The 25,473-nt window shown below is 44.5% G+C and overlaps 1 protein-coding gene across 6 annotated transcripts; it reads left to right on the plus strand.

Annotated features, from left to right (window-relative positions):
- The first annotated feature begins 87 nt into the window (after window positions 1-87).
- On the plus strand, window positions 88-25,069 carry ALG12 (ALG12 alpha-1,6-mannosyltransferase). 6 transcript variants are annotated; one of them, XM_073328322.1, is made up of 11 exons: window positions 89-304; window positions 6,719-6,789; window positions 12,221-12,425; window positions 12,606-12,738; window positions 13,697-13,870; window positions 15,256-15,450; window positions 16,609-16,712; window positions 18,362-18,585; window positions 20,084-20,253; window positions 20,456-20,531; window positions 24,276-25,069. In XM_073328322.1, the coding sequence occupies exons 3-11, from the start codon at window positions 12,255-12,257 to the stop codon at window positions 24,505-24,507; spliced, it is 1,479 nt and encodes a 492-aa protein (XP_073184423.1). In that variant the 5' UTR covers window positions 89-304; window positions 6,719-6,789; window positions 12,221-12,254; the 3' UTR covers window positions 24,508-25,069. The 6 variants fall into 6 exon arrangements, with proteins under 6 accessions (XP_073184426.1, XP_073184423.1, XP_073184421.1 ...); XM_073328323.1 differs by lacking the exon at window positions 89-304 and adding an exon at window positions 319-671; XM_073328320.1 differs by lacking the exon at window positions 6,719-6,789.
- The last annotated feature ends 404 nt before the right edge of the window (window positions 25,070-25,473 follow it).

The raw sequence follows: 25,473 nt of genomic DNA on the forward strand, positions 1-25,473 counted from the left end.
AATGAGAACGGACGTGTAGGCCCGGGGCGGAGATGGGCAGGAAGCCGCAGGAGAAAGAGCAAGGGGCGGGGCCGGCTGCACGCTCAGCGGCCATTTTGAGTCCGGGCAGCCGGGAGCCAGGCAGCGACCTCGTACCTGGCGCCCATTTCTGTTAGAAGCTGCGCGTCCAGGGGCTCCTATGCCTGCTGTGGGTGCTTTGCCCGAATCCACCATGGCCGCCTGGAGCCTCTTGTACGGTCAGGTGATCTGAGGCGGTCACCTGCGCCCTGTGGGAGGCGGCCACGTGGCTGACGGGCTGTAGCTGGTGAGTTCAGGCGGCTGCGGAGGCAGGTTGGCCCCTGGCTGCTAGGGGTGGAGTGTAAGGGGCGGCTGGCCAGCCTGCAACCCCTTCCACACCTCAGTCTTCTCCCCCGGGGGTACCCCCTCACGCGGGGCGCCGGCGCCTCCAGGGGAGGCGGGAGGGGACTCAGGGAGGATGAGGGGGATTCGTTTGACTTGTCCTATCCACGCGTGACCGGCCTTCGCGTGACCGTGTGGCAGGCACGTCGCTGTGGGACACTGCGCGAGCCCCGCCGACTCCCCTCCCCACAGCGCTGTGCCGTGGACTGAGCGGAGCTGCCCGGCTCGCGAGGCGCCCACGGGGAGAGCTGGGGCTGCCCAGTGGAAGCAGGGTGAGGTTTTCACTAATGCGTGGAAGAGGCCAGGGCTCCCCTACGACAGCACTGGCTGCTGGAGGAATGCACACACCGGAATAATAATGTGCAGGGAGGGGGGCCCATCTGGACATGTCTCACCCCTGCCAGCTGGGAGAGCGACTGAACTGGGTCATGGAGGAGAGTGTAGGGAATCTAAGCTAAAGGCAGGGCCGGTGCAAGGATATTTTGCGCCCTAGGCGAAACTTCCACCTTCGAGCCCCCGCCTCCTACCACCGCACATTGGTTCATTGAGGGGCAAATCCCCACAAGCCTTTACAGACCCTAGGGGCCAGCCATGCCCAGGGGCTGCTCCCCATACCAGGTTTCTCCCTCCCCACCCGCTGAACCCCCCTGCACAGCCCCCCCACGAGCCCTCCCCACCCCACCCCGGCGGCCCCAACCCCGAGTCCACTCACTGGCTTTGCCGGGCTTGGGCCGCTGCAGCAGCTCGGCAGGGAGGAGCCGCCTTCCGGAGGCACTGGAGAGCCAGAGCATCCCGCTTGTGGTGGCGGCGAGCCCTAGCCATGGAGGAGCCGGCGCAGCCAGTGATGAGCTGGAGCCGGTTGGCTGCAACCAGTTGTTAAATTTAGAAGCCCTTTTAGAACTGCTTGTTCTGTGAGGGAGGGCTTCTAAATTTAACAACCGGCCAAAAGTGGCGCCTTAGGCACCAACTCCATGGGGAGCACCCAAGGGGAAAATTTGGTGGGTGCAGAGCACCCACTGGCAGCCCCCCCCAGCCTCATCTTACCTCCGCTCCACCTCCTCCCTTGAATGCACCGCCCTGTTCTGCTTCTCCGCCCCTCCCTAGGCTTTCTGCGAATTAGCTGTTCGCATGGGAAGCTGGGGCGGGCTGAGAAGCAAGTGGAGGTTTCGCACTCAGGCCCAGGGAGGCAGAGGTGAGCTGGGGCGGGGGGGAACGGACATGAGGAGGGTCGCCCACGCCGCAGCGGGTAACCCGGGGGGGCGCTCAGGGAACTGCTCTCGGCCCAGCTAACCTCCGCCACCCTGGCTCTGAGCGTGAAGCCGCCACTTGCTTCTCAGCCCTCCCAGGCTTGCTGCCGAACAGCCGATTCACAGGATGCCGGGGGCGGGGGGGGGGAGAAACAGAGTGGGGCGGCGCGTTCAGGGGAGGCGGTGCAGCGGAGGTGAGGTGAGGTTAGCTGGGGCCGGGTGTGGGGTGGGGAGCTGCCGGTGGGTGCTCTGCACCCACCAAATTTTCCCCATGGGTGCTCCAGCCCCAGAGTATCCACGGAGTCGGCGCCTAAGGTGCCACTTTTGATGTGATCAGTGGGGGGAGTGGCCGCTCCCCCTTCTTCCCCCCTAGCTAGGCTACCCTGCCCCTAGGAGCCAGAGGGACCTGCTGGATGCTTCCTGGGAGCTGCCCCAGGTAAGCACCGCCAGAACTCCCCACCTCGCCCACCGGCAGGTCCCTCTGGCTCTTAGGGGTGGGGTGGGCATCCGCTTCGGTGGCCCACAAGACCCTCCTGCCCGGTTCTGGGGGCAGTCAGGGGGGTGGATGGGGTAGGGGTTCCAGGAGGCAGGGGTGGGCAACGACCCCGTCGTGGGGTGAGGAGGGAACCGATTGTTAAGATTTTGGCAGTTCATCACTGGGCGCGGCACGGGGGTGCAGCAGCCCTGCAAAGGCGGTGGCGCAGCTGCCCCCCCACTCCTCCTGCCCAGGCCGCGGGCCGGCACCCCACTCCTCTGGGGGGCTCCTGCAGGCTGCAGCAGATGCATGAGGGCACCAGCCCCCATGCGCCCCCGGTTCCCCTCTCACCTAGGGTTACCATATTTCAACAACCAAAAAAGAGGACGGGGGGGAGAGCCCTGCCCTAGCCCCACCCCCATCCACTCCCTCCCACTTCCTACCCCCTGACTACCCCCCTCAGAACCCCCAACACCCCTCCACTGCTCCTTGTCCCCTGACTGCCCCCTCCTGATACCCCCACCCACCCTAACTGCCCCCCTAGGACTCTACCCCCTACCTGTCCCCTGACTGCCCCAACCCTTATCCACAGCCCCGTACCCAGACAGACCCCTGGAACTCCCATGCCACATCCAACCACTTCCCTCCCCCTGACATGCCCCCAGAACTCCCGACCCATCTAACCCCCCCTACTCCCTGTCTGCTCCGAGTCTCCCTTCCCCCACCCCCCGAACTCCCGACTCATCCAACCTTCCCCCTGCTCCCTGACTGCCCCCTGGCTGGGACTCCCCTTACCATGCCCATGCCGGTCAGACACTGGCTCCACGTGGAGGCAGAACATGCTGCCCCGCGCACAGCCCCTCCCCCACAGAGTGCTGAGGCAGTGGGAGGGGCAGTGGCTCACACTCCCGGGAGCCGCAGAGCTCAAGTATGGTGACGGGGGATGCCTGGGGGCCGCCGCCCGTAAGCATCTGCTGTAGCCTGCAGGTGCCCCCGAGGAAGAGGGGGTGCTGGGCCGCAGCCTGGGCAGGAGGGGTGGGGGACGCGGCTACTACCCGCTAGTGGCGCCACCGCGTTTGCAGGGCTGCTGCCCCCCTGCGCCGCGCTGGCTCCTCCATGGCTGGGGCTCGCAGCCCCCACAAGCCAACACTCTGGCTCTCCAGTGCTTCCGGAAGGCAGCTCCTCCCTGCCGAGCCAGGGCACCGCTTTTTGGCACCCCTAACCATTTGGCACCCTAGGCAATCGTCTAGTTCACCTAGTGGTTGCACCAGCCCTGCGTTTAAAATTAAACCAGGGTAAAAATTTGACAAAAGTTTGTCTTTTGACAACATAGGTATAAATATTCACATCATGCATCTCATAGCGTTAAACTATAAACAGTGTATTTGTAATCATATTTCTGAAGCCATTCATTCTGTCAAACACCCTTCCTTTAAAGGAAAACTGCACTGATTGGCTCTAACACCTTCTGGAAAGCATTCCCAAAAGGTTATGAAATGACATAATAATCGTGGATTGTGTTAATGTTTATTAGAAATAACAAAATATTTCAGGATATTTTTTAGGGCTGTCAAGCGATTAAAAAAATTAGTCATGCAATTAATCGTGCTGTTAAACAATAACATGATACCGTTTATTTAAATTTTTTGATGTTTCCTACATCTTCAAATAAATTGATTTCTATTACAACACAGAATGCAAAATGTACAGTCTCACTTTATATTTATTTTGGTTGCAAATATTTGCAGTGTAAAAAACAAAAGAAATAGTATTTTTCAGTTCACCTAATACAAGTACTGTAGTGCAGTCTCTTTATCGGGAAAGTTGAACTTACAAATGTCGAATTATGTACAAAATATAAACTGCATTAAAAAACAAAACAATGTAAAACTTTAGAGCCTACAAGTCCACTCAGTCCTAATTCTTTTTCAGCCAATTGCTCAGACAAACAAGTTTGGTTACAATTTGCAGGAGATAATGCTGCCCGCTTCTTGTTTACAATGTCACCTGATAGAGAGAACAGGTGTTCTCATGGCACTATTGTAGCTGCGTCACAAGATATTTACGTGGCAGCTGCAAATGAAGATTCATATGTCCCTTCATGCTTCAACCACCGTTGCAGAGGACATGCGTCCATGCTGATGTCGGGTTCTGCTCGATAACTATCCAAAGCAGAGTGGACCAATGCATGTTAATTTTCATCATCTGAGTCAGATGCTGAAGGACATAAATCCACACCGTGTAGAAGTCAAGCACAGGAGTTTATTACTTAACAGCACTGACGGAGTGTCACCTTGCTTATTAGGCTCAGAGACACTGTCAATCAATTGATTACAATGGAATAAATGGATTTTCCATGGGCAGGGGAAAGTGACAGGGTAGGCAGTCCCACACCCCCAGATAGGTCTAGCAACAAGACATAATAGCACAGTAACCAATGGTCAAAGGTTACATAATGGTCTGCCCATGGTCTTAAATTGACAAATTAACATTTAACATTTAATTAGTACTTTAATAAATGTATTAGTATAAAATATATATATTGAATTCTGATTTGGAGTCCGTAGGAATGAAGTAGCTTCTTTGATTGTCCAATGGATACATATCCAAGGGTAAAAGCAAAGAAACAGTGAAAGTATATGGCAATAAAGTTTGTCTTTCAAGTTATTCATTTGTGTTTTAAGGCAGGCATTGGTCCCTGGGAAAGGGAGATGGGAGGAGGCCATATCTTATACTGAAATGCTTGAACCTTTCATAAACTCAAGGTTGGATGTGTGGGAAGAACATCTTCCTACAGAAGAAACTAACACAACAGAAACAGGGCTTTGTTCTATTTGCAACTTTGAATAAGGCACAATTATTGCCCCCAACATCTGGCGTTTTGCTGACCAGGCATATCTTAGCAAAAGCAAAGTTATCTTTGGTTATTCTACTTTCTCTTAACTAATCCCTATTTGCTAGGCCTCTGACCTCTTGACCAAACTCTGGACTTTGGGCCTGTACACAAATCCATATGCCAGGTTATTACATCAGCAATGGATTTTAACCCTTCAGTCCCTCCTCTTGACCTTAGGGGTTCCCTAACCCGCCAGGTCAAATATACCAATTTTAATTTACCCAGTCTATTTTGGAGTCGCTGGTAAAGCACCAATACCATCAGGAATGTCAGGTTAGACACTCCCCACATAACTTGACAAAATAGCACCCAGATCCATCCCCAGGGGACCTTATTACCTGAAAGCATGCTCCACAACTCGTCCCTCTCAGACTTTCATATTCTTAAACCTTGGGTTGAGTCCTGTAGCTATTTTTAGAAATCTCACATTGATACCTTCTTTGCATTTTGTCAAATCTGCTGATAAAGTGTTCTAAAAAAGAACATGCTGAGTCATCATCTGAGACTGCTATAACATGAAATATATGGCAGAATGCGGGTAAAACAGAACAGGAGTCATACAATTCTCCCCCAAGGAGTTCAGTCACACATTTAATTGACACATCATTTTTTTAATGAGCATCATCGGCATGGAAGCATGAAGGGGCATATGAACATTTAGCATAGCTGGCACATAAATATCTTGCAACGCTGGCTACAAAAGTGCCATGCGAATGGCTGTTCTTACTTTCATGTGAGATTGTTAATAAAAAGCCGGCAACAGTATTTCCTGTAAATGTAAACAAGCTTGTTTGTCTTAGCAACTGGCTGAACAAGAAGTAGGACTGAGTGGACTTGTAGGCTCTAAAGTTTTACATTGTTTTGTTTTTGAGTGAAGTTATGTAACAAAAAAACCTGCGTTTGTAAGTTACACTTTCACGATAAGGAGATTGCACTACAGTACTTGTATGAGGTGAATTGAAAAATACTATTTCTTTTATCATTTTTTACAGTGCAAATATTTGTAATAAAAGATAATATAAAGTGAGAACTGTACACCTTGTATTCTGTGTTGTAATACAAATCAATATATTTAAAAATATTTAATAAATTTCAATTGGTATTCTGTTGTTTAACAGTGCAGTTAATTGTGATTAAATTTTTGAGTTAATCGTGTGAGTTAACTGCGATTAATCAACAGCCCTAATATTTTGATAACCTGGTTACCACCATTTTCTATAGAAATCTTAAGTTTTCTCCTCAGATTTGCAGTCCAGAATTACAGCCTTCTTCCTTTGATTGCCCCGAACTCAAGAGATGTTAAAATCTAGAAAGACTACTATGATGTGCACTACATCACCTCACTTTGTAATGAAACCATCCCCTCCCTGAAGGAAAAAAAAAGCCTGGTATAGGCCTTCTAAGTTTAAAAATACTTTTAAGGCCACCTTCAAAACACATTGTCAAAGCAGCTGACACAGCTCAAGGAATTAAGGATTTGCCTTATTGTGGCAAATCCCAAAGGGATGTACCTTCCTTGCAGCCTCCTAATTCTGAACGCACTTAGAGTCAAATAAAAAAGAAAAGAAAATCTTTTTGTTAAAATTTTAATGTTGCAAAACCAAGCACTCAAAAGTTAAGATTGTATAGGCAGTCCTAACTCAGGTCACTGATGGGTATGCAATCTTTAATTACATGATCACTGTCTATTTTTTTCTACAGGACCTCTGCTCCCATCCAGTGCATTGTGGACAGTGCTTTGAGTAGAAATCAAGGTTACGTAGTGAATGAAGGTCTGTAGGACCACTGACTCATTTGTTTTAGAAGTTGGAAGGCTTGTAGTGAATAAGGCAGGGGACTGCAGGAAGAGAAAGGATGGTCTCATGGTTAAGGCAGTTGAACAGAACCCTGGATAATTTGATTCTCTCCCTGCCTCTGCCACAGAGCTCCTATGTGATGCCAGGCAGGTCACTTAAAGCAAACTTTTCAAAGGTAGTCACTAATTGTGTGTTCCTCATTGTTTTTGGTGTCCTGTGGGAAAAAAAAGTAGTGTATGATCAGTAATTAAAGGCTGTATTATAATGCACATGCATCCGGGGGGGGGGGGGGGGGGAATTTAGGATTCATAAGCAATCTTAATACTGGCATTTCCTAACTTTTAAGTGCTTAAGTTTGCAACTTTTGACACAACTATGGTAAAAGAATGTTAATTTCTTAAGTTTTAAACAAACCTTACCTTAGTTCCTCCTGTGCCTATGACACATCGGGCTGTCCAGTTCCTCCATTCATTACAGTCACTCACTAGCTGTGGTACTTCTCCTCAAGTGATGCCAGCGCATTCAGTATCCTCTGTCACTGTCTTCTGCCAGTTCTTCCTTGGTCTTCTTTGCTTTCTCTTTCCTCCCTTGGGTACTCTTGGTTAGCTTGTCTCCTATCTTTCAGAGCTGTGTCTATCTGGCTCTTCCTGAGATGTCTTTCACTATTCTATAGAGCTACTTGAAATCTCCCCTCTGTGCTGTTATTGCTGCCTTATAGTCTTCTCCTGAACCCAGGCAATTCTATCTTATCTGCATCTGTTCTTTAATTTTTAAATTTTTTTTTTATCCTTTTCTCTGTATCTTGCATCCACCTCTAAGAGTTCTGCCTGTGAATTGCACTGTTCCTTTTTGGCCTTCAGAGCTTTTAGCTCATCAGTTGCTTCCCATGTTCCAGATGTAATCCAGGCATCTTTCTTCTGCCCCCTTCGCTGGCCTGCTACTTTCTCTGTTGTCTCAACTACCATCTTCTTCCAGTTTGGCCATGTGTCTTCCAGACTTTCATCAGTCTGGTCCTGTAAAACAGTAGAACAGTTAAGTGCAATCTGGAAATTGATCTTTGTTTTTTTGTCCTGGAACTTCTTTATTGCTATAACATTCTTGTTTCCATTTTTGTGGGGTTTTTGAGTCTAAGTTGTAATGTGGCCATTCAAAGATAATGATCTGAGCCAACATCTGCTTCTCTGCTGACTTTGACATCCCTCCAGGAAGTTGCCCATCTCTTAGATATACACACATGGTCTGTCTGTTTGATAGTTGCATTCTCTGATGATCTGAGTGTGAGCTTTTGAATTCTCTTCTGCTGGAAGAGGTTTTTATGGTTTCTGTGCCACAGAGATTCAAGAGCCATTCACCATTATCAGTTTGGATGCCTGCCACTGCTGTGCCCATTACTTCTTTCCATCCAGTACAGGTGTTGCTGATTTGTGCACTGAAGTTGCCTATCATTAGCTTGATGTCATGAATAGGCATGTCATCCGATACTTGGTGCAGCTTGCAGATGGTGGGAGACCCTGGTGATGCCCAGTTATCTATGCTGCGTGGCTTATACACAGGTTCCAGTTTCCTAATCCTTGCAAAGGGGGACCCTACCCTTTGTGGGCTTTCTTAAATTTCTTCTGATGGGGGATCAAAATGAAAATTAAATGTCTCAGCAGTACACCCGAGAATATCTTCTTCACTGACCCAACTCACAGGGAAAAAGGCAGACAATACCATCTTATTGCAGGACAGTCTACTTAGCAGTTTTTGACAAGTTCGTCTGGCTGGGCTACTGAAATCAGGATCACTCTGTCAGGCTTACCCTGAGAGTTCACTGTACTCCCTCTAGAACTGGGGATGGATATCTCCTGGATGGGAGTTCCCCTTGTGTCTTCAGGAGTTGTTCCAGCAGTTTTCTGTTCAGGATGATCTTACCCCCACAGCTGCTTGCAGTTTCCTCCTTTTTATTGGCCTCCTCCTTATCATTCAGGATTGACAGGGGTGGCGAGGGAGGGGGGGGGTTAATCCTGCACATAGGGTGTGCCTTCCTTATCAGTGTGGGGCAGAGGTGGGCAAACTATGGCCCGCAGGCCACATCCGGCCTACGGGACCGTCCTGCCTGGCCCCTGAGCTCCTGGCATGGGAGGCTCGTCCCCGGCCCCTCCCCCACTGTTCCCCTCCCCCGCAGCCTCAGCTCACTGCGCCACCCACCGCCACCCACCGGTGCAATGCTCTGGGCGACGGGGCTGCGAGCTCCTGGGGCAGCGCAGCTGCAGAGCCTGGCCTGACCCAGTGCTTTGTGCTGCATGGCGTGGCTGCTTGTCCTGGTGCAGCCGCGCCACCAGCCAGCGGTGCTCTGGGCAACGCAGTAAGGGGGCAGGGAGCAGGGGGGTTGCATAGAGGGCAGGAGAGTTCGGGGGGTGGTCAGAGATGTGGTCAGGGATGTGGATAGGGGTCGGTGCAGTCAGAGGGCAGGGAACAGGGGGGTTGAATGAGGGCAGGAGTCCCAGGGGGCAGTCAGGAAGGAGAGGAGGGGTTGGATGGGGTGGCGGGGGGCAGTCAGGGGCTGGGCTTCCGGGGGTGGTCAGGGGACAGGGAGCAGGGGTGGGGGATGGAGCAGGAGTCCTGGGCGGGGGCGGGGGGGGAGTCAGGAAGGAGAGTGGAGGTTGGATGGAGTGGTAGAGGGCAATTAGGGGCGGGGGGGGGTCCAGGGGCGATCAGGGAGAAGGGGTGGTTGGATGGGGCAGGGAAGTTCTGGGGGGGCAGCCAGGAAGGAGGGGGAGTTGGATGGGGTGCGGGGGCAGTTAGGGGCGGGAGTCTGGGGGCTGTCAGGGAGAAGGGGTGGTTGGATGGGGCAGGGGTACCTGGGGGGCAGTCAGAAAGGAGGGGGGATTGGATGGGGCGGTGGGGGCAGTTAGGGGCGGGAGTCTGGGGGCGTTAAGGGGATAGAGAGCAGGGGGGCCGTCAGGGAGCAGGGGTCCCTGGGGGGCCATCAGGGAACAGGGTGGGTTGGATGGGGCAGGAGTCCTGGGAGGGCCGTCAGGGGGCGAGAAGCATAGGATAGGGGGCGGGGGCCGGGCCATACCTGGCTGTTTGGGGAGGCACAGCCTCCCTTAACTGGCCCTCTGTACAATTTCAGAAACCCAATGAGGCCCTCAGGCCAAAAAGTTTGCCCGTCCCTGGTGTGGGGTCTATACAGCCCACCACACACCTGCTCATAGAATGAGTACTTTTCGCTGCCACCTGCTGTGTTTGTTTGTGCATACTTCGATTATTGTACATTTGCTATGTTTTATTTATAGTCTAGCTTTTGTTAATCTGTTGTTCACTGGCTCACAAACCACAGGGTCTTCACTGTGATGTTATCCAGCATAATTTATACACCTCTTTTGTGCATTCATCTTCCTGAATATAACATTGTAGCTCCAGACACTATCTTGCCACTCCCTGGCCATCTTGTCTCACTGACACTGTGTTCACATGGTACTTTTTCATTTCTTGTGTGACCTGTGCCAACTTTCCTGTACTATATAAAGTATATACATGCCTATTTGGGTTACAGATTTGGTTATGAGGATTCAATATCTTGAGATCTCAGCTTTCTTTTGGCTTTCACTGATAACTCTCATACGTGGGTTTTGACCTCCATCTCTACTTACTCAAATTTCTGTTGGACTGAATTGTTTCAGTTGCGTTAAGGTTTTACCTGAATGGGTAGCAAACCTAACTGCAGAACCCTCCTTTTTTACCCAGGCTTCGGACTGGCATTGTTGCTTATATTTGGCAGTGCCAAAAGTTACAAACCAAGAAAAATGGAAAAAAATTCCTTTTTGTAAAACCAAACTGACGTCTGGATGTATTATCAACGGTGTTGGAACCTTTAGTTTTCCAGTACAGACCTCTGGGGGTAACACAGTAATTGGTAGTAGGTTGTCATTCTCTCCATGGGCCAAACAGTAGAGGTAGATGAGACACATACTTTGCCAGTGGGTTTCACAGGTATTTGCTGACAGCAGGGGAATGGTGAGCCTCAAGAATCCTGGGATCAACTTTAGGTTCTCAAGGTGTACATATTCTAGTAGTTACAGACCATTATACCTCTGATCCCTTCTATTTCTGCCCTTCGTTCTGTCTGGTCCCTGTCCCAGTCTTCCTTTTGGCTTGTGTGTTGGTCTCCCCTCTGCTCTTCACCCTTCTACATTCCAGTTAAGTTACCTCCTTCTCTATACTGCCTGGGTGCTATCGGGGTGGGGGGGGGGGGAGGGCATTGAGAGCACATAATAGAGAGACTCCTTGCTCACAGTTCCAGTGTATGGTACCACAGTGGCCCATGGCAACCAGGGGGAGCAATTACAAAGAAAATTGTGCTCAGCACTCACATTCCGAGTGTCATCACCAACAGTGTAGTCCTAAACTGCCGTGTCTCCGCACCAGCCTGATCCTTTAACCCCGCCTCATGCTGCTCTAACTCTGCCCCCACTCTGTAAGGGGTGGTGCACTGAGCCAGAACACCATGCTGGTGCATTCCAGTTCCACTACGCCACTGTTCCTCAGTTGCGCTGTGGGGATGGAACATATGCAGCCTAGCCAGCATGTAGAATGTGTTTGGGGGGAGGAACATGATGTCTGCCGACAGAATTTGCAGAGAATTTAACTATCACCCTCTAACATCTCCCTACTGAGCATGGGTGAATTATGATTTTTAGAGCTGCATAACTTGGTAAATTTGGGTGGATTTTCATGGGAACAGCAAAAGGCACATTCCTGGCACCAGGATGAGCTTCAGTTGTAAGAATTTTTTAAACATGGGGAAAATATATTGTTTTGCCCAAAGTTTGTTCTTGTAAACATCTGGACTGTTTTTACGGAAACTGCCTCAGAAATCAGCTGGTCTCTGTCACCAACAGAAGTTGGTCCAATAAAAGATATGACCTCACCCACCTTGTCTCTCTAATATCCTAGGACCGACATGGCTACAACAACACTGCATACAATTATTAAAGTCAGGCTATTTCACACCACAGGGAGGGGCAAGTTACAAAGATATGGGACCCGCACAGAAAACACTGTGCCACCAGCTCCTTCTCTTTTATGTTTGTGGTGGCAGTATGCTATGTGGAGAGAGGTTGTCTTTTACGGTAAAGCATAAGACATTAAGGCTTTATAGAGTAAAGCCAAAACCTTAAACTTCAGGCAGTCAGTGCAAATCATGGAACACTGGCTGAGTATGCTCTTGGCAAGATACTTCACTTTGTTAGTATATATGAAAACCTGATTGATTACTTGATCTGTTAGTCATGCAGTAGGCTACATGTACAGTAGCATTGTCTTTCCCTTCATATTTTATTAAAATGCATTAGTCTCTCCTTTTCCCTTTGTAGGCACGTTGTCATGATGTTAATATAATTTCATTTTTCCCCTCTGTCAGTTTTGATCTCTTTAATAGACGATATGTGGATTTCATGTCCAGCATGGCTGAGAAGAGGAGCTCAAGTGGACAATCACTCCTGCTGTTGCTGATCATTGCTGTGGCCTTTGCATATTTAACTGTCTGTCCATTTACAAAAGTGGAGGAGAGCTTCAACCTCCAAGCCATCCATGACATTGTGTACCACAGACTGGACTTGGAGAAGGTGAATAGGAAAGAGGACATTATTATTTATGGTCTGTCCAAGATAACCCACCTCTCTCTTGACCAGCACAAATGCAACATGAAGCATAAGAGCATTATTTGTCTAGTTCTGCTACATTCATCTGTTCTTAGACATTATTTCTAGCTTGCCTGTCACACTGAGCCTTTCTTTTCTTTGCAGTACGACCATCATGAGTTTCCTGGAGTTGTCCCAAGAACGTTTCTTGGACCAGTCTTTATTGCTGCGCTTTCCAGCCCAGCTATATTCGTGCTGTCTAGCTTGCAAATGTCCAAGTTTTACTCACAACTGATAGGTATGAACTTTAAATCAGGTCTGAAAGGAGATCTTGAATAGTGATGTATTCTGCAGTACTGGTCTGTAACACTGTTCTAAGGTATAGGATTTTGGATCAATGCTGGAGAATATGGTAGTATGTTTATTTTACAAATGAACTTGCAAGACTTGAGTTATTTAACTTAATGCTAACTTAAAAGTTCCACCATCCTTTTTTTACCAGGTAACCAACACAAAGAAAGTTATACTAAAGTAACAGAGTTCTAACAGAAAACTGAGGGGATGGTGGAAGGGAATTCAGAATTCACATCCAAGTTTTTATGGACACAATGTGTTTTATTTAGACATACTATTATCTACCGGTAGTCTGGTGGGTCTGTCTAACTGCTTGGGGACAAAACAGTCAGCCACGCCTACACACATACACACACACACCCTGAGGGCTGGGGACCAGGGAAGTGTTTGTCTCTCCTGGCTCTCCTTCTCTGACAGAGCTGGCTATTCACTTATATCTTCCTGCTGGGAATCAGCACCAATCATTGGCTGCTTCTTAGCTGGATTTGGTCATTCTCAGCACCTGTCTTCTGGGCTTCTCCTTTGGCCAGGGCTTGCTGCTCCTTGGCTCCGCAGGCCCTTAAAGGGGCAGACCACCCTGCTACACCACCCCACGTAACATCATTCAGAGAACTCAGCCCCTGCGATACTGAGTCACAACCAAACAAGGATGGATTGCACTGAAAACACTACCTTGGATACTTTATTCTTTTAAGTCTGATCTAAAATATTGTATTGTAACATAATTTGCCTGTTTCTTTATACACTCCTTACCCCATCTTTTAAATATTGCACTGCTTAATATTTTCTTTGTATTTGTGCAATAGTAATTTAATATTTCTTAACATTCCTCTTTGTTGTTGCCTACATCAATAAGCAACCTGACATTGCTTTCTTATCTTAATTTTTTTTCTTCACAAAAGTCCGAGGAAGTCTGGGGCTTAGTGTGATTTATGCACTATGGAAGTTAAAGAAAGAAGTCAGAAAGCAGTTTGGATCAACTGTATCGACGATCTTCTGTCTAATAACTGTTACTCAGTTTCATCTAATGTTTTATTGCACTCGAACACTTCCCAATATGTTCGCACTTCCTGTTGGTAAGCATTTATTTTGAGGATGTCATATACATTTTGAAATTATTTCTAATGTTATTGATAGTGAGTGCACATGGACAAATAAATGTAGTCAGACCAAGTTAATGTATATATGCTTGATGGCTGGACTGTGTGGCAAGGAGACTGGAGAACTGTGGTTGTATGTTTTATAGCATATGTGTTAAAATAATTCGCTAAACTGAAGTTGTATTAAAGCTGAATATATAGGGAGTTTACCTAGTAGTGACTTTGATTAGGTAGAGATTTGACTACATTTATTTTATTTATGAAACACGTGGCCATTGCACAGCCTCTGGACATTCTTACGATTTAAAAATCTATAGTAAAGGTAAAGCTAGTCTGTGCAGGAGACAGAGCTACCTCAGAGGACAGTCTGAGACTATGCAATGAACTCCCTTCCGAAATAAGGACCGTCAGAAACCTCACCACCTCCCTCTCTAAGTGCAATATGCTCTTCTTTGACCTGATCTAAACGCATCTGAAAAATAAAAAATCCCCCAAACCAGAAGATTCCACTGCACACACAGTTCTCCCCCTGGAGAGAGGATGGGAGAAACAACCAGTCACATTGGCAGATATTAGTTGTGTCCCTTAATGCACTACTGGAAGGTACTCAGATGAGGGCAGTATAAGAACCTATATAGAACAGAATAAAAACACATTGAATCATCAAGTGACTGTTGCACAGCGATAACCTTTTCAAAGCACTGTACAAGGTATTGAGACTACTAAAATACTTTTCTACTATTACTCTTTCATATAAGCAATTGCTGTAATTTCCACATGGATGCTTTGTGATCGCGACTGGTGCTCAATATGATCTTTGTTAGGATGTGGCCAACACTATGAAAAAAACTAGAGAACCCATAGTATATAGAGATGTGACACATGTGCAACTAGCCACCCAAATGTGTTCATATTTTTTTGTTCTTAGGAGACGCAGGGTACATTTTCTTCTTGATGCTTGGATCTGAGTGCCATTAGCATTAATGCAAGGTACACACAGGTCATGAGAATAACAAGCACACTGGCTGTCACAGAATAAATTATAATAGTAATAACCATACCACTTAGATTCAGAAAAGCTTTCAGTACCAGGTCACAAGTAGAGTTGTTCATGTCACTCATTAAATATACTCCCGGGGGAGGGATTCCAGACTCTTTCCTTTGTGATACACCTGTTCCTAGTTAGCTAGGGCATCAAACTAGAGTACTTTACAAAGGGCCCTATTCTGCATACCTTTCTCTGGCAAAGCTTTGCTGCAGTAGGAATACTGAATAGGGCCCAAAATAGAGGAGATACTTGAATTAAAAAAAACCTTAAAGATGTCCGGTGGTTAATACAGTGTTTTTATATCTTTTTACAGTTCTCTTGGCACTTACATCTTGGATACAGCAAAAGCACGGACCATTTATTTGGTTCTCAGCACTGGCAATTATTGTCTTCAGATCAGAGCTCTGTATCTTCTTGGGCCTCATGCTTCTGGTGACATTATTAAGTAAAAGAATCCCCATTTTAAAGATGCTTTCCCATGCTGTTGCTGCTGGCGTTGTTTGGTTGGGTAAGTGCTCCTTTTTTTCATTGAATTTAATATCTACTATTTCCTCTTTTTTCTAAGGTCTTCTTTTATTTAAAAATATGCCTGCAGTAAAACTTACTCAATAAAAAGTGAAAATTAAGAATAAATTTCCTCTGTTTTCACCACAAGAAAGCTAATGTATTCATTAAACTGGTGAAATTTTACTCTGGGAGAAATGCAGGATATTTAGCAAAAACCTTAGGACCATATTGTCTTCTACACAGAAAGAACTTGTGTAGGGGCTGGAAAATGCTGCATGTTTCAACTAGCAACGTTTCCTAGAGTGCACTATTATGGTAAGATGAGATGGAGTTTCCCACTCCCAATGTTCAGGGGGGTTGGCCATTATTACCATCAAATGGCCTGAGATCTGCACCCTGAGTAGCGAACTCAGACCGGGAATGAGATGTAATGTGATGTGACACAAGATGATATTGAGGAAGATGGAAGGAGGGAGGTTTACACAAATCAGGTTCTAGGGATACTTGAGTTGCCTGGTACATGCTATGTTCCCATCTTTTATTATTTCATTTCTTTAACTTTAATAGATTAGGTGTTGGTCACTGCAGAAAAACTGTGAAATCGCCTGGGTCTCAAGCCATCTGTGGAGGCCTGGAGCATATGTAGACCCACTGAGCCTCCTCATGGACAACACGACTCTCTTAAAAAGCATGCTCTCAGAGTCTGCCTGATGGTGGTTGCATCAATACATTTGCTATTTATGGGCAGGGGGGAGGGTGTTACAACATTGAGAGGAGAAGCAGTGGAAGATAATTCTGAGCACATCAGCATTCACTTACTCCGGCACTGTGAGGTGGAGGATGCTAACAGAGAGAAGCCACTCCCTGCTTCACATCCTTCCTGATCGACAGTCCAGACTATTGTTCACACTGGACATAGAGCAAGACCACAGTATGAGTCTCTCTCTAATAGTGCCTGTGATTTCTACAATGAAATGCAAACTGTGCAATTACCTGTCACATTTCTATGTCAGCACAAGACCCAGAGCATGATCTGGCTCCCATTGGTTTAACTGGCATTAGATCAGGCTCATAGGGTGTCCCAGTCTATGTTCATCTCTTAGGCAAATGTTCAGCTTGGATAAGCTCCTCAGTCTTAGATATTTTTTTTTTCTTCTAGGACTAACAGTTGCTGTGGACTCCGTATTTTGGAGGCAGCTTCTATGGCCGGAGGGGAAAGTGCTTTGGTATAATACAGTTTTAAATAAAAGTTCAAACTGGGGAGTATCCTTTAAATATATATAGGAAAATAAGGACATGGCCTTATGTCAGCTAAGCCAAATATTTGTACTGATTTATTCATGGGACTCAGCTGTGACATGATTGAAATGTTTGGCATCAATGACAGAATTCAGTTGAAATTTACCTTGTGGGGTCCAGTTCCAAGACATACCTCTCTCCTGTCCTCCTCTTGGTGCCTGCTCCTGCCCCATTAAAGTCAAAGGAAGTTTTTCCATTGACTTCCAGGGGCACAGGATCAAGCTCCTTGTGCAATCCTGCATTGTCCTTCAGTCTCTTCACTGCCTTATCGTTCACTCTTCTCTCCCTCTTGGTTGTGAATTCCACTGTCCTCCCTATCACCAAGGCCTTGGTGCTGCATCTACAGTGGCAAAAACAGAATTCATCGTTCCCCATTAGTGCAGTGGTGGCAACAGCGGTTGCAGCTGTAATACAGGCAGTGGCTAAGAGTAGGGTTAGATGATCCAGTTGCAAAAATGTCTGAATCCCATCTACGCTGTAGCTTCTGCTGCTGGTGGCACCAGTGGAACAACCCGGATGTATATATATTTTAAGGGTTCAACTTTTCCTATGTAGTCACAGCCTTGGTGCTATATTCAACTCACCACCACCCCTGGCAGTTATTCCTTTACAAAACCTCTACAATTTGCCCTTTCCTTTTTGTATTTACTGCTAAGGGCCCGATTTCAAAATCACCCCTTGACTCCTCCTCTCTTACCTCATTGCCTCTAACCTTGAAAAGAGAAGAGGGCTTTTCATGAGAGTGCATTTTATCTCTCTGTCCCCTTGAATCCAGCTCCCTTTTTCGGCAACAGTTTGACTTGCTACCCACTTCTTAATTCTCTTTGTCTAACTGTTTAACATTCCCAGCATAGTGTTTGCAATAGGAAGAGAGTGGGAAAAGACCAGTGGATCACCGACTGCAATTGCAAGGGCAGCTGAGCACAAAGGGTGAGGGAGAAGGGAAGCTGTAAAGTCCAGGAAACTTTAAAAAAAAGAAAAAAGATGTTTTCAAATTACCAAATTAATGTTTTTCCCAGTACCCTTCCTTTCTTCTCTTATTTTTCTTATAATCCTTAAAAAAAGACTTTAAATTCAGGATCCCTGTTGTAATTGCATTTAGCTGTGTATTTGTGCACAGTGGTTCATTAATATATGCCTATATGCTGCTTTATAGGTTTTTGTACCATGTTCATTGTCTTGATAACTGAATGCTTGAGGGGAATGAAGGCCCATAGCATTTCCAAGGATATATTAATGGACCACTGAAACATGCCTTCATTTGCTTATTTCTTTACATGGAAGCTGGTAAAAAAAAAAATCAAGTTCCTCAACATTTTGGGAAAAAAACGTTTCTACAACATTTTTCATTACCCTTTTTTTTCCTATTTTTCAACCAGCTCTGTAGATGACTGCAAAACTTAAGTGAAGAAAACAAAATCTTCAGAAATGACTAAACTGTCTTATTTAGAAGTTCAATATATGAGTAATTTGGAACAATGTGATAGCTGTAAACTAAATAAATTTATTGCATACTTAAAAAAGTTTTGCAGAACATCTGAAAGGATAAAGTTACTTTAACCCAAACATTTGCTGATAACAATAACATCCTTAACTCCCTTTTCATCTTAAAGACTTCTCCTTTCTTGTGGTATTTCTATTCAGCCCTGCCTCGTGCTTTGGGATGCAGCATTATATTTGTGCCTCTAGGTGCAGCAGACAAAAGGACTCGGGTATTAATTCTACCAGCGCTGGGTTTTATTTTTTTGTATTCTTTTCTCCCACATAAAGAGCTGCGGTTTATCATATACACTTTCCCCGTCTTCAACATAGGGGCTGCCAAAGGTTGTACACGAATGTAAGTTCAGAGTAATGCTTCTTGAACAGATTATTCTCAGTTCAAACTTGATAGTAGCTTACAAGATGCTGGTCAGTTCTTTTATCGCTTAGAGGAGAAAGAGATTAAATGTAATGTGCTAGCCAAAGGAGTGCACGTACGCAGGTGGTGATTGAGCCAGATTCTATACCTGAACTGCTGTGGCCAGCAGTGGCAGCACAGGTTGCAAGTTGGCTGCCCTATACTAGCTCAGCACAAAGCTCTGAAGGTTCTCCATAGCAAGAGTCACAGTGGGGTGCATGAGGATTGGACTATGGGGCATGGGCCACTCTTTTATGAGCATGCTTCTTCTAACCTAGCAATGCCCCAGGAACATGTTATTTGGGCACCCAGCAGGAGTAAGGTGGGGGGCAGGGCTGTGCTTTGGGTTGCTTGCTGCCAGCCGAAAATGGAAGTAGTTTAGCACAATGGTTCTCAACCTGCTGTCCATGGACCCCTGGGGGTCTGCGGACTATGTTTAAGGGGTCCGCAAAAGACTTGGACTGAAAACTGATGGAACAGAATTCAGCTATATATACAGGCAATAGATCTCTATACATGTCCGCACCTCCATTCAAAATTTCCAAAGGGTTCTGCACCTCCATTCGAAAATTTGTAGGGGTCCGCAAATGAAAAAAGTTTGAGAGCCACTAGCACTCTCTTTGCAATACATATGTGCACCTGTTTGGGAAAGGTTTGTTACAGTTCCAGAATTTGGCCCATAGTCCTAGCCTTATAACCAGATAGTTAAAAGTTTATTTATTAAATAAGTCATCAGTTAAGGCCAGAACTGTTACAACACTATAAATAAAGTGGGATCGCTATTGTCTGACTATCATTAAAATGATTTATTAGAAATCTTATTGTATATGCTGTATAAATACAGGTTTTTGTTCTCCTTGATGAATGTGTGACTCCAATTAATGAAATTTATAAGTAGATATCTGCAGCAAGTTGTACCCCAGCGTAGTGGTATAATTCAGTTAATTTCACCCACAAGAGAAAGGGGCACATTCCAGTGAATAGCTGTACTGTTTATTACTTTACTCAGGAAACTCCTTAGTGCTAATTAATTAGGTACATTTAACTATAATGTTTATCTTAAAGAACTAAATTAGTTGTTTAAATAAACAAATTAAAGTGAAATTCCAAAGTGCTTTTGAGAATTGTATGTTTATTTCTATAGCTAAAGGTTAAAAACACGGAAGTGTTAAAGTGTTATATTATGAATATTTTATTATTTGTTGTAATTGTAACTATTAATTTGTCATTCAAAATAATTCCTTTAGAATTAAGGGAAAGAAATACAGTGTTATAATTTTTTAGTTAATATAATAGAACTTGCAGTCATCCTCACTCTTGCTTTTGTCCAACAGTGAAACCTTTTATTTTTAAAATGTTCTGCCCCAATAACTACTTACAGAATGTAAAGGCAAGATCAACAGCGAATTTTCATTCTGGTTTTTTTACCCCTTAACAGTTTGCATAACTACAAAAAATCCTGGCTATATAAACTCGGATCGCTGTTGGTTATGACACATCTCCTAATTAATGCTGCTTATTCAGGAACATCGTTATATGTTTCACATTTCAACTACCCTGGAGGAGTTGCAATACAGAAATTACATGAGTTGCTGCCTTCAACAGCAGGTATGTAAAGTTGGTTTGAATGTTAAGTAGTGTTCATCTAACTTCAGTTTTGAGGATTCTTTGCTGTACATTTCTCATAAATACATTAGATATTGTTTATTTTGGAATATTTACACGTATCTTTATGGTCACATAGCTTATTCTTCACTTACAGGTGTACTGTAGTTACAAGCATTTTGAAATAGTATTGTTTTTGTTGTAGATGTCTCTGTCCATATTGATGTGGCTGCTGCACAGACTGGAGTTTCTCGATTTTTGGAAGTCAACTCGAATTGGAGGTATGCCATGAGCAAGTGGTTTTTGTCAAGACAGTAAACATTGTTTTTCCCTCTTGTGTGCATGCATGCTGGCAAACCGGATGGACACTGATTCTTACACAGTGTGTGTGTTAAGTCATGATCAGGGGCAATCAAATCTTCAGGGAATTTTGGTGAAGTCTGTAAGAATTCTCTACCAAACATGGAACGTCCGTGAAGCTTTTTGTTTTCTGTTTTTCTTGGCCCATTTATTGTTTAAGTACCAGAGATAATTTAAAGACACAAGAGGGAAAATCAAAAAATCTCTTAGCTTATTAAACTCAACTACCTTTGTTGTGACTGGATAAAAATGTGTCCTGGATAACCCTCAAAATCCATTTTTACTTCACTGGATCTTTCAAAACACGTTGTAGTAGTCCATCACTTTTCAACTGATGACAGTAGAGTGTATCCTAATTTATCCTAATTTTTAAGAACAGTGGCAAATATCTTAAATTGAAAAAATGTGACAAAATGTTCCGGTATTTGCATGTTCAAATATAGCCTTAGTTATGTGGAATATCCCTTCCACCATATAGAGTAGGGATCGGCAACCTTTGGCACGCAGCTCATAGGGAAATCCGCTGGCAGGCCGGGATGGTTTGTTTACCTGCAGCGTCCGCAGGTTCAGCTGATCGCAGCTCCCACTGGCCGCGGTTCACCGTTCCAGGCTAATGGGGGCTGCGGGAGTTGTAATTTAGTTCTTGAGGTGATCTGAGAACTCATGGTTTTTGGAGTCAGGGAGGAGGGAAAATGAGAAGGAAGAACCAATTAGCTTTTGTCAGGAGTGCAGAAGTTAGCCAGTTTGGCACCACTTATTGTTGCTACTTTTTCTCAATCTAATTACAATACTGAATATGTTAGTGGGGACATTTCCTCACAACTGTTCAACTCTCATGTCAGACTACTCTTCACATGTTGGAATCTGGAGGAAACTCTAAATCATGAACTGTCAGAAATAATTGTACAATGTCGTCGTCCCCCATGTGGTAAGACAGATATGGTAGCTAGAGTGCCCCAATTCTAGTTTATTCAGCAAGCTACTTTACTGAACGTACTTTGGACTATTTTACATTTTCTGTATATGATGCCTAATTTTGATGGCTTTTAACCAGTTTTTGCTTCCCATTGGTGGTGCAGCATAGAATGTGAGGCCGTAATGTGATGGAAAAAAGAAAGTAATAGCATTTTGTCACTCTGACAGATGTTCCGTGGTCTTGCAGCCTGATATGGAGGGGCAGTTTGTCACTCACTGTTATCTTTGCTCATCAGAAAGGTGCATCAAGGAAAGGCTGATTCATCATAAGGATCAACATAAGAGAGGTCAAGGATAAACAGCAGCTGACGATCATACACACAGGCACCAGGTTCTCATCACACAGCACAATAATGCAAAGAATCAGGGTAGTACCAGACCTTCCCTCTGGCATGAGGAAGCAAGAGCCCTGCAGATGGGTAGAAAATAATTTGCTGTCTTCACAGACTGTACACATAAAGGGATAATCAGATTTATGGATGGAGTGGCTAAGCAGACTAATGATTCATCAGGATAACTGCAGTGTATAACTAGAAGTGTTTTGAAGTGGCATGCCCAGATATTCTATTTGCCCCAAGACAAATGCAGGAATTCCATTATCTGCCTTCAAAGAGCGACTGTAGATTCTAAAACTGGATGGGTCTATAATCTTGTTTGCCTTTCCTCCATTAGCATGAACTCTTTGAAACAGGATGAAAGGTGCTGTATGAGCATAAGGTATTATTTTAAAATACTGTAATAATATTCAGGAAAGCTTGCATCCTAATGATAGCTCCTTTACTAGCCCAGAGGGAGACTATGGGATTGGAACTGGCAAGGCTGTTGGCCAGATGTCACGTTCTCTCCACCAGCCTGACCAGATGTGCCATCTCAAATGGTAGCTGGATCTGATAGTCCTTAAACTGCTTAGTCCCAAAAAGGTGGTTTCTTAGGAGAGACGATAAATATGTAGTTTGCATACATTAGTGTACCATTACACAGTATATTTACAGGCTTCTTGAGATTCTGCGGAATGTGCTTCATGCTGTGGCACCATCTTTGAAATTAGTGTTCTTAATGGGATTTTGCTGGAATGAAGGTTCTGTTTCTATTAACTTTTGTTATCCTTGTCCCTCTTGACTTCTCCATCACTGTGAGTTGCATCTCAGAGGTGAATACTGAGGGACAAGCAGTTGCTAGAGGACAAATGTATTTCCTGTCAGTTTTTCTCATCAGCTCAATGTTCATTAATTTGATTCAGCCTCAGCAAAGATGAGGCTGGTTATTTCATGTCAAAACTAACTTAGATTGATCAGAGCTGAGTTTTAGTGTTAAAGAGTTTTGGAAGCTTTTGTTCTGGAATTAAGGCCCTTCCTCTTGCTGGCAACTTTAGAGTAACCTTCGGATCCCACCAGGGAAGAAATTGCTTAGATGTGAAGGATTGGTGGACATACAAGTTGAAATGTAAGGAAGTTTCTTCATTCCGTCTTCCTTGCCCCATTGTTGCAAGGTATAGAAGTGGGAACTCTAATTACAGAAGGGAAGCAAATTGATAACTTAAACATAACTTTAGAAATTAGCTAAAAGGATTTATCTTTATGAATCATTTATGTACAATGGAAAATATACACATATAATGTGAAAATATAAATATTTCTTATCTTCCCACTATGTGGAACCTAATGCAACATGGTACATAGTCTCATGAAGGCTATGATTTAACCTGACTCATTTACTTAAGAAAATAGCATTCCCTTAGAGCTATTATATTTTCATGGGCATGCTATGTTTCTATCTATCCCCCTTTAATGTATTTATCTTCCCAATAGCCCTGTGCAGTTGGGCTGTCATCTCTGTTTTACAGATGGGGAACTGAGGGACGAAGCAACAAGTGGCCAGATGGCCAAAGGTATTTAGGTGTCTAAAGATGCAGATAGGTGCCTACATACTGCCTAACTCCTGTTGATTTCACTGAGAGTTAGGTATCTAAATGTCTTTGAAGATCTGGGCCCTAGTGTAATTTACAGAAGTATCTTGGCAGGTTAGGCATTTTGCATGCATAGGCATTTCTATAAACCATGCCAAGTACCGATCTGCATCTTCAGGCACCTAAGTACCTCTGTAACTCTGGTCCCACGGTCACACAGGAAGCCTGTGGCAGAGCAGGGAATGGAACCCAGGGACTCCCAAGTTCTACACTAGAGCCCTAACCAGTAGGAAATCCTACTTGTTTTATCGGTGGGGGGAGAAGAGATGATGACTCAGCACCATCATGATGTTGGACCCCCACTGCAACTGCCTGCCAGCAATGGGGGACTGCCCCTTCTGCAGCCTAATAAGTCAAACCCACATAATCAGATCCTAATGAAAGCCAGTCCACTCCCCCTCCCCTGCAAATCACAGGCCTCACAGTAAATCTTTTCTCCACAGCTTTCAAATAGAGGGGCAGAGAGGAAATATGCTATGAGCAGCTCACAGATCTCTATGGACTACCAAAGTAGCAGCAGGAAGAGTTGCTAATGCAATGTTTGACTTCCTTTGAACAGCACTTGTTTCTGTGGCTCACATAATGAAGTATGATGAGAATTAGACTGAGAATCTTTTTATTCCTTTTATGTTGTTTTTGATAGTACATGTCTGTGCAGATAACTAGCAGAAGTTTAGTATGTTCTGAAAAGAATGCAAATAAATCCACTGCATACTCCTTACAGGTATGATAAAAGGGAAGATGTTAAACCTGGGGACCAGATGATGATATCTTATACACACATTCTAATGGAAATGGATCCCATTCAAGTATCTCGTTACAAGATGACCCATCGGCCACTTGCACATATATCAGGCATTGACAGAATTGGGTTGAACCTTACCACACTACCTCCTTTTACTTTAAGCTTAAAAACAAAATTAATACTGTTGGAAAAGCTTACTCGCTCTTCTTGACCATAAGGAAGTTTTCTGACATAACTTCACTGATGACTTGATAATCTCCAAAATAATTGCAATTTGCCTAACAATGCAATTCAGCAGCTATGGAAAAAATACAATCTTTGTACTGATTAACTTATTTACCTATACAGCTGTTTCTTACATAAATTACAGAAAGCTTTCTAATGTTATGTAAATCCAATCCACATCATGATTGAACTGTATATTGTATGTATCTTCTTTGAAACATTTTCAAGGTCAGCATTATTAAATAATTTGATTTTTTTTGGCCTGTTTACCAATGCAATATATACATGGTTTTTAAATGCCTGGTATGAAAAATATAATGGAGCAGGCGTATGCTATTCTGTGGTATTTAATCCTTGGGCATTACAGATGTACTGCTTGCTGGTTCTACTGTATAAATTGTGATTTTTTTTCCCACTAAATTGCTATGTGAAACTTTAATAATCTCATTTTGTATCATAGCAAAGCCACATTCATTGTAGCTTTGTCACTATATATAATTGTGCTTTGTAAGCTGTTAAATAATTAAAGTTACAAGAACCCATCTGAAGCACAATTGTACTTTTTGGCAAGCACCACCTTGAGACAGAGTTGGGAATTAGAAGAGGGTTCATCACATTTTTATATTGAACATGGAGAAAGGACAATTTAGATTTCAGAGAAAAATATTTAGGCTTTTGTTCAATAATCCTTCCTCCACAACCAAACTATCTTGACACGTAACAAAGACATGTACCTATAAAAACATTCATTTCTATAAATTTCAGAGAGTTAAGTTGTCCTGGAAGACTTTGCAAAGGGATAGGGCTAGAACATATTTAGGAGACAAATGTACTGTATAGTATAGGTTTGGTGATATGCCCTTGTGTTTAGAGATCATACTTTGAGACTGATTCACTCAGCTTTCACGCAGTTTAGACCATCAGCTTTCACACAGATACATGATCAAAATCA

This window comes from Lepidochelys kempii, chromosome 1 (assembly GCF_965140265.1).
Source record: "Lepidochelys kempii isolate rLepKem1 chromosome 1, rLepKem1.hap2, whole genome shotgun sequence".
Lineage (NCBI taxonomy): Eukaryota > Metazoa > Chordata > Testudines > Cheloniidae > Lepidochelys > Lepidochelys kempii.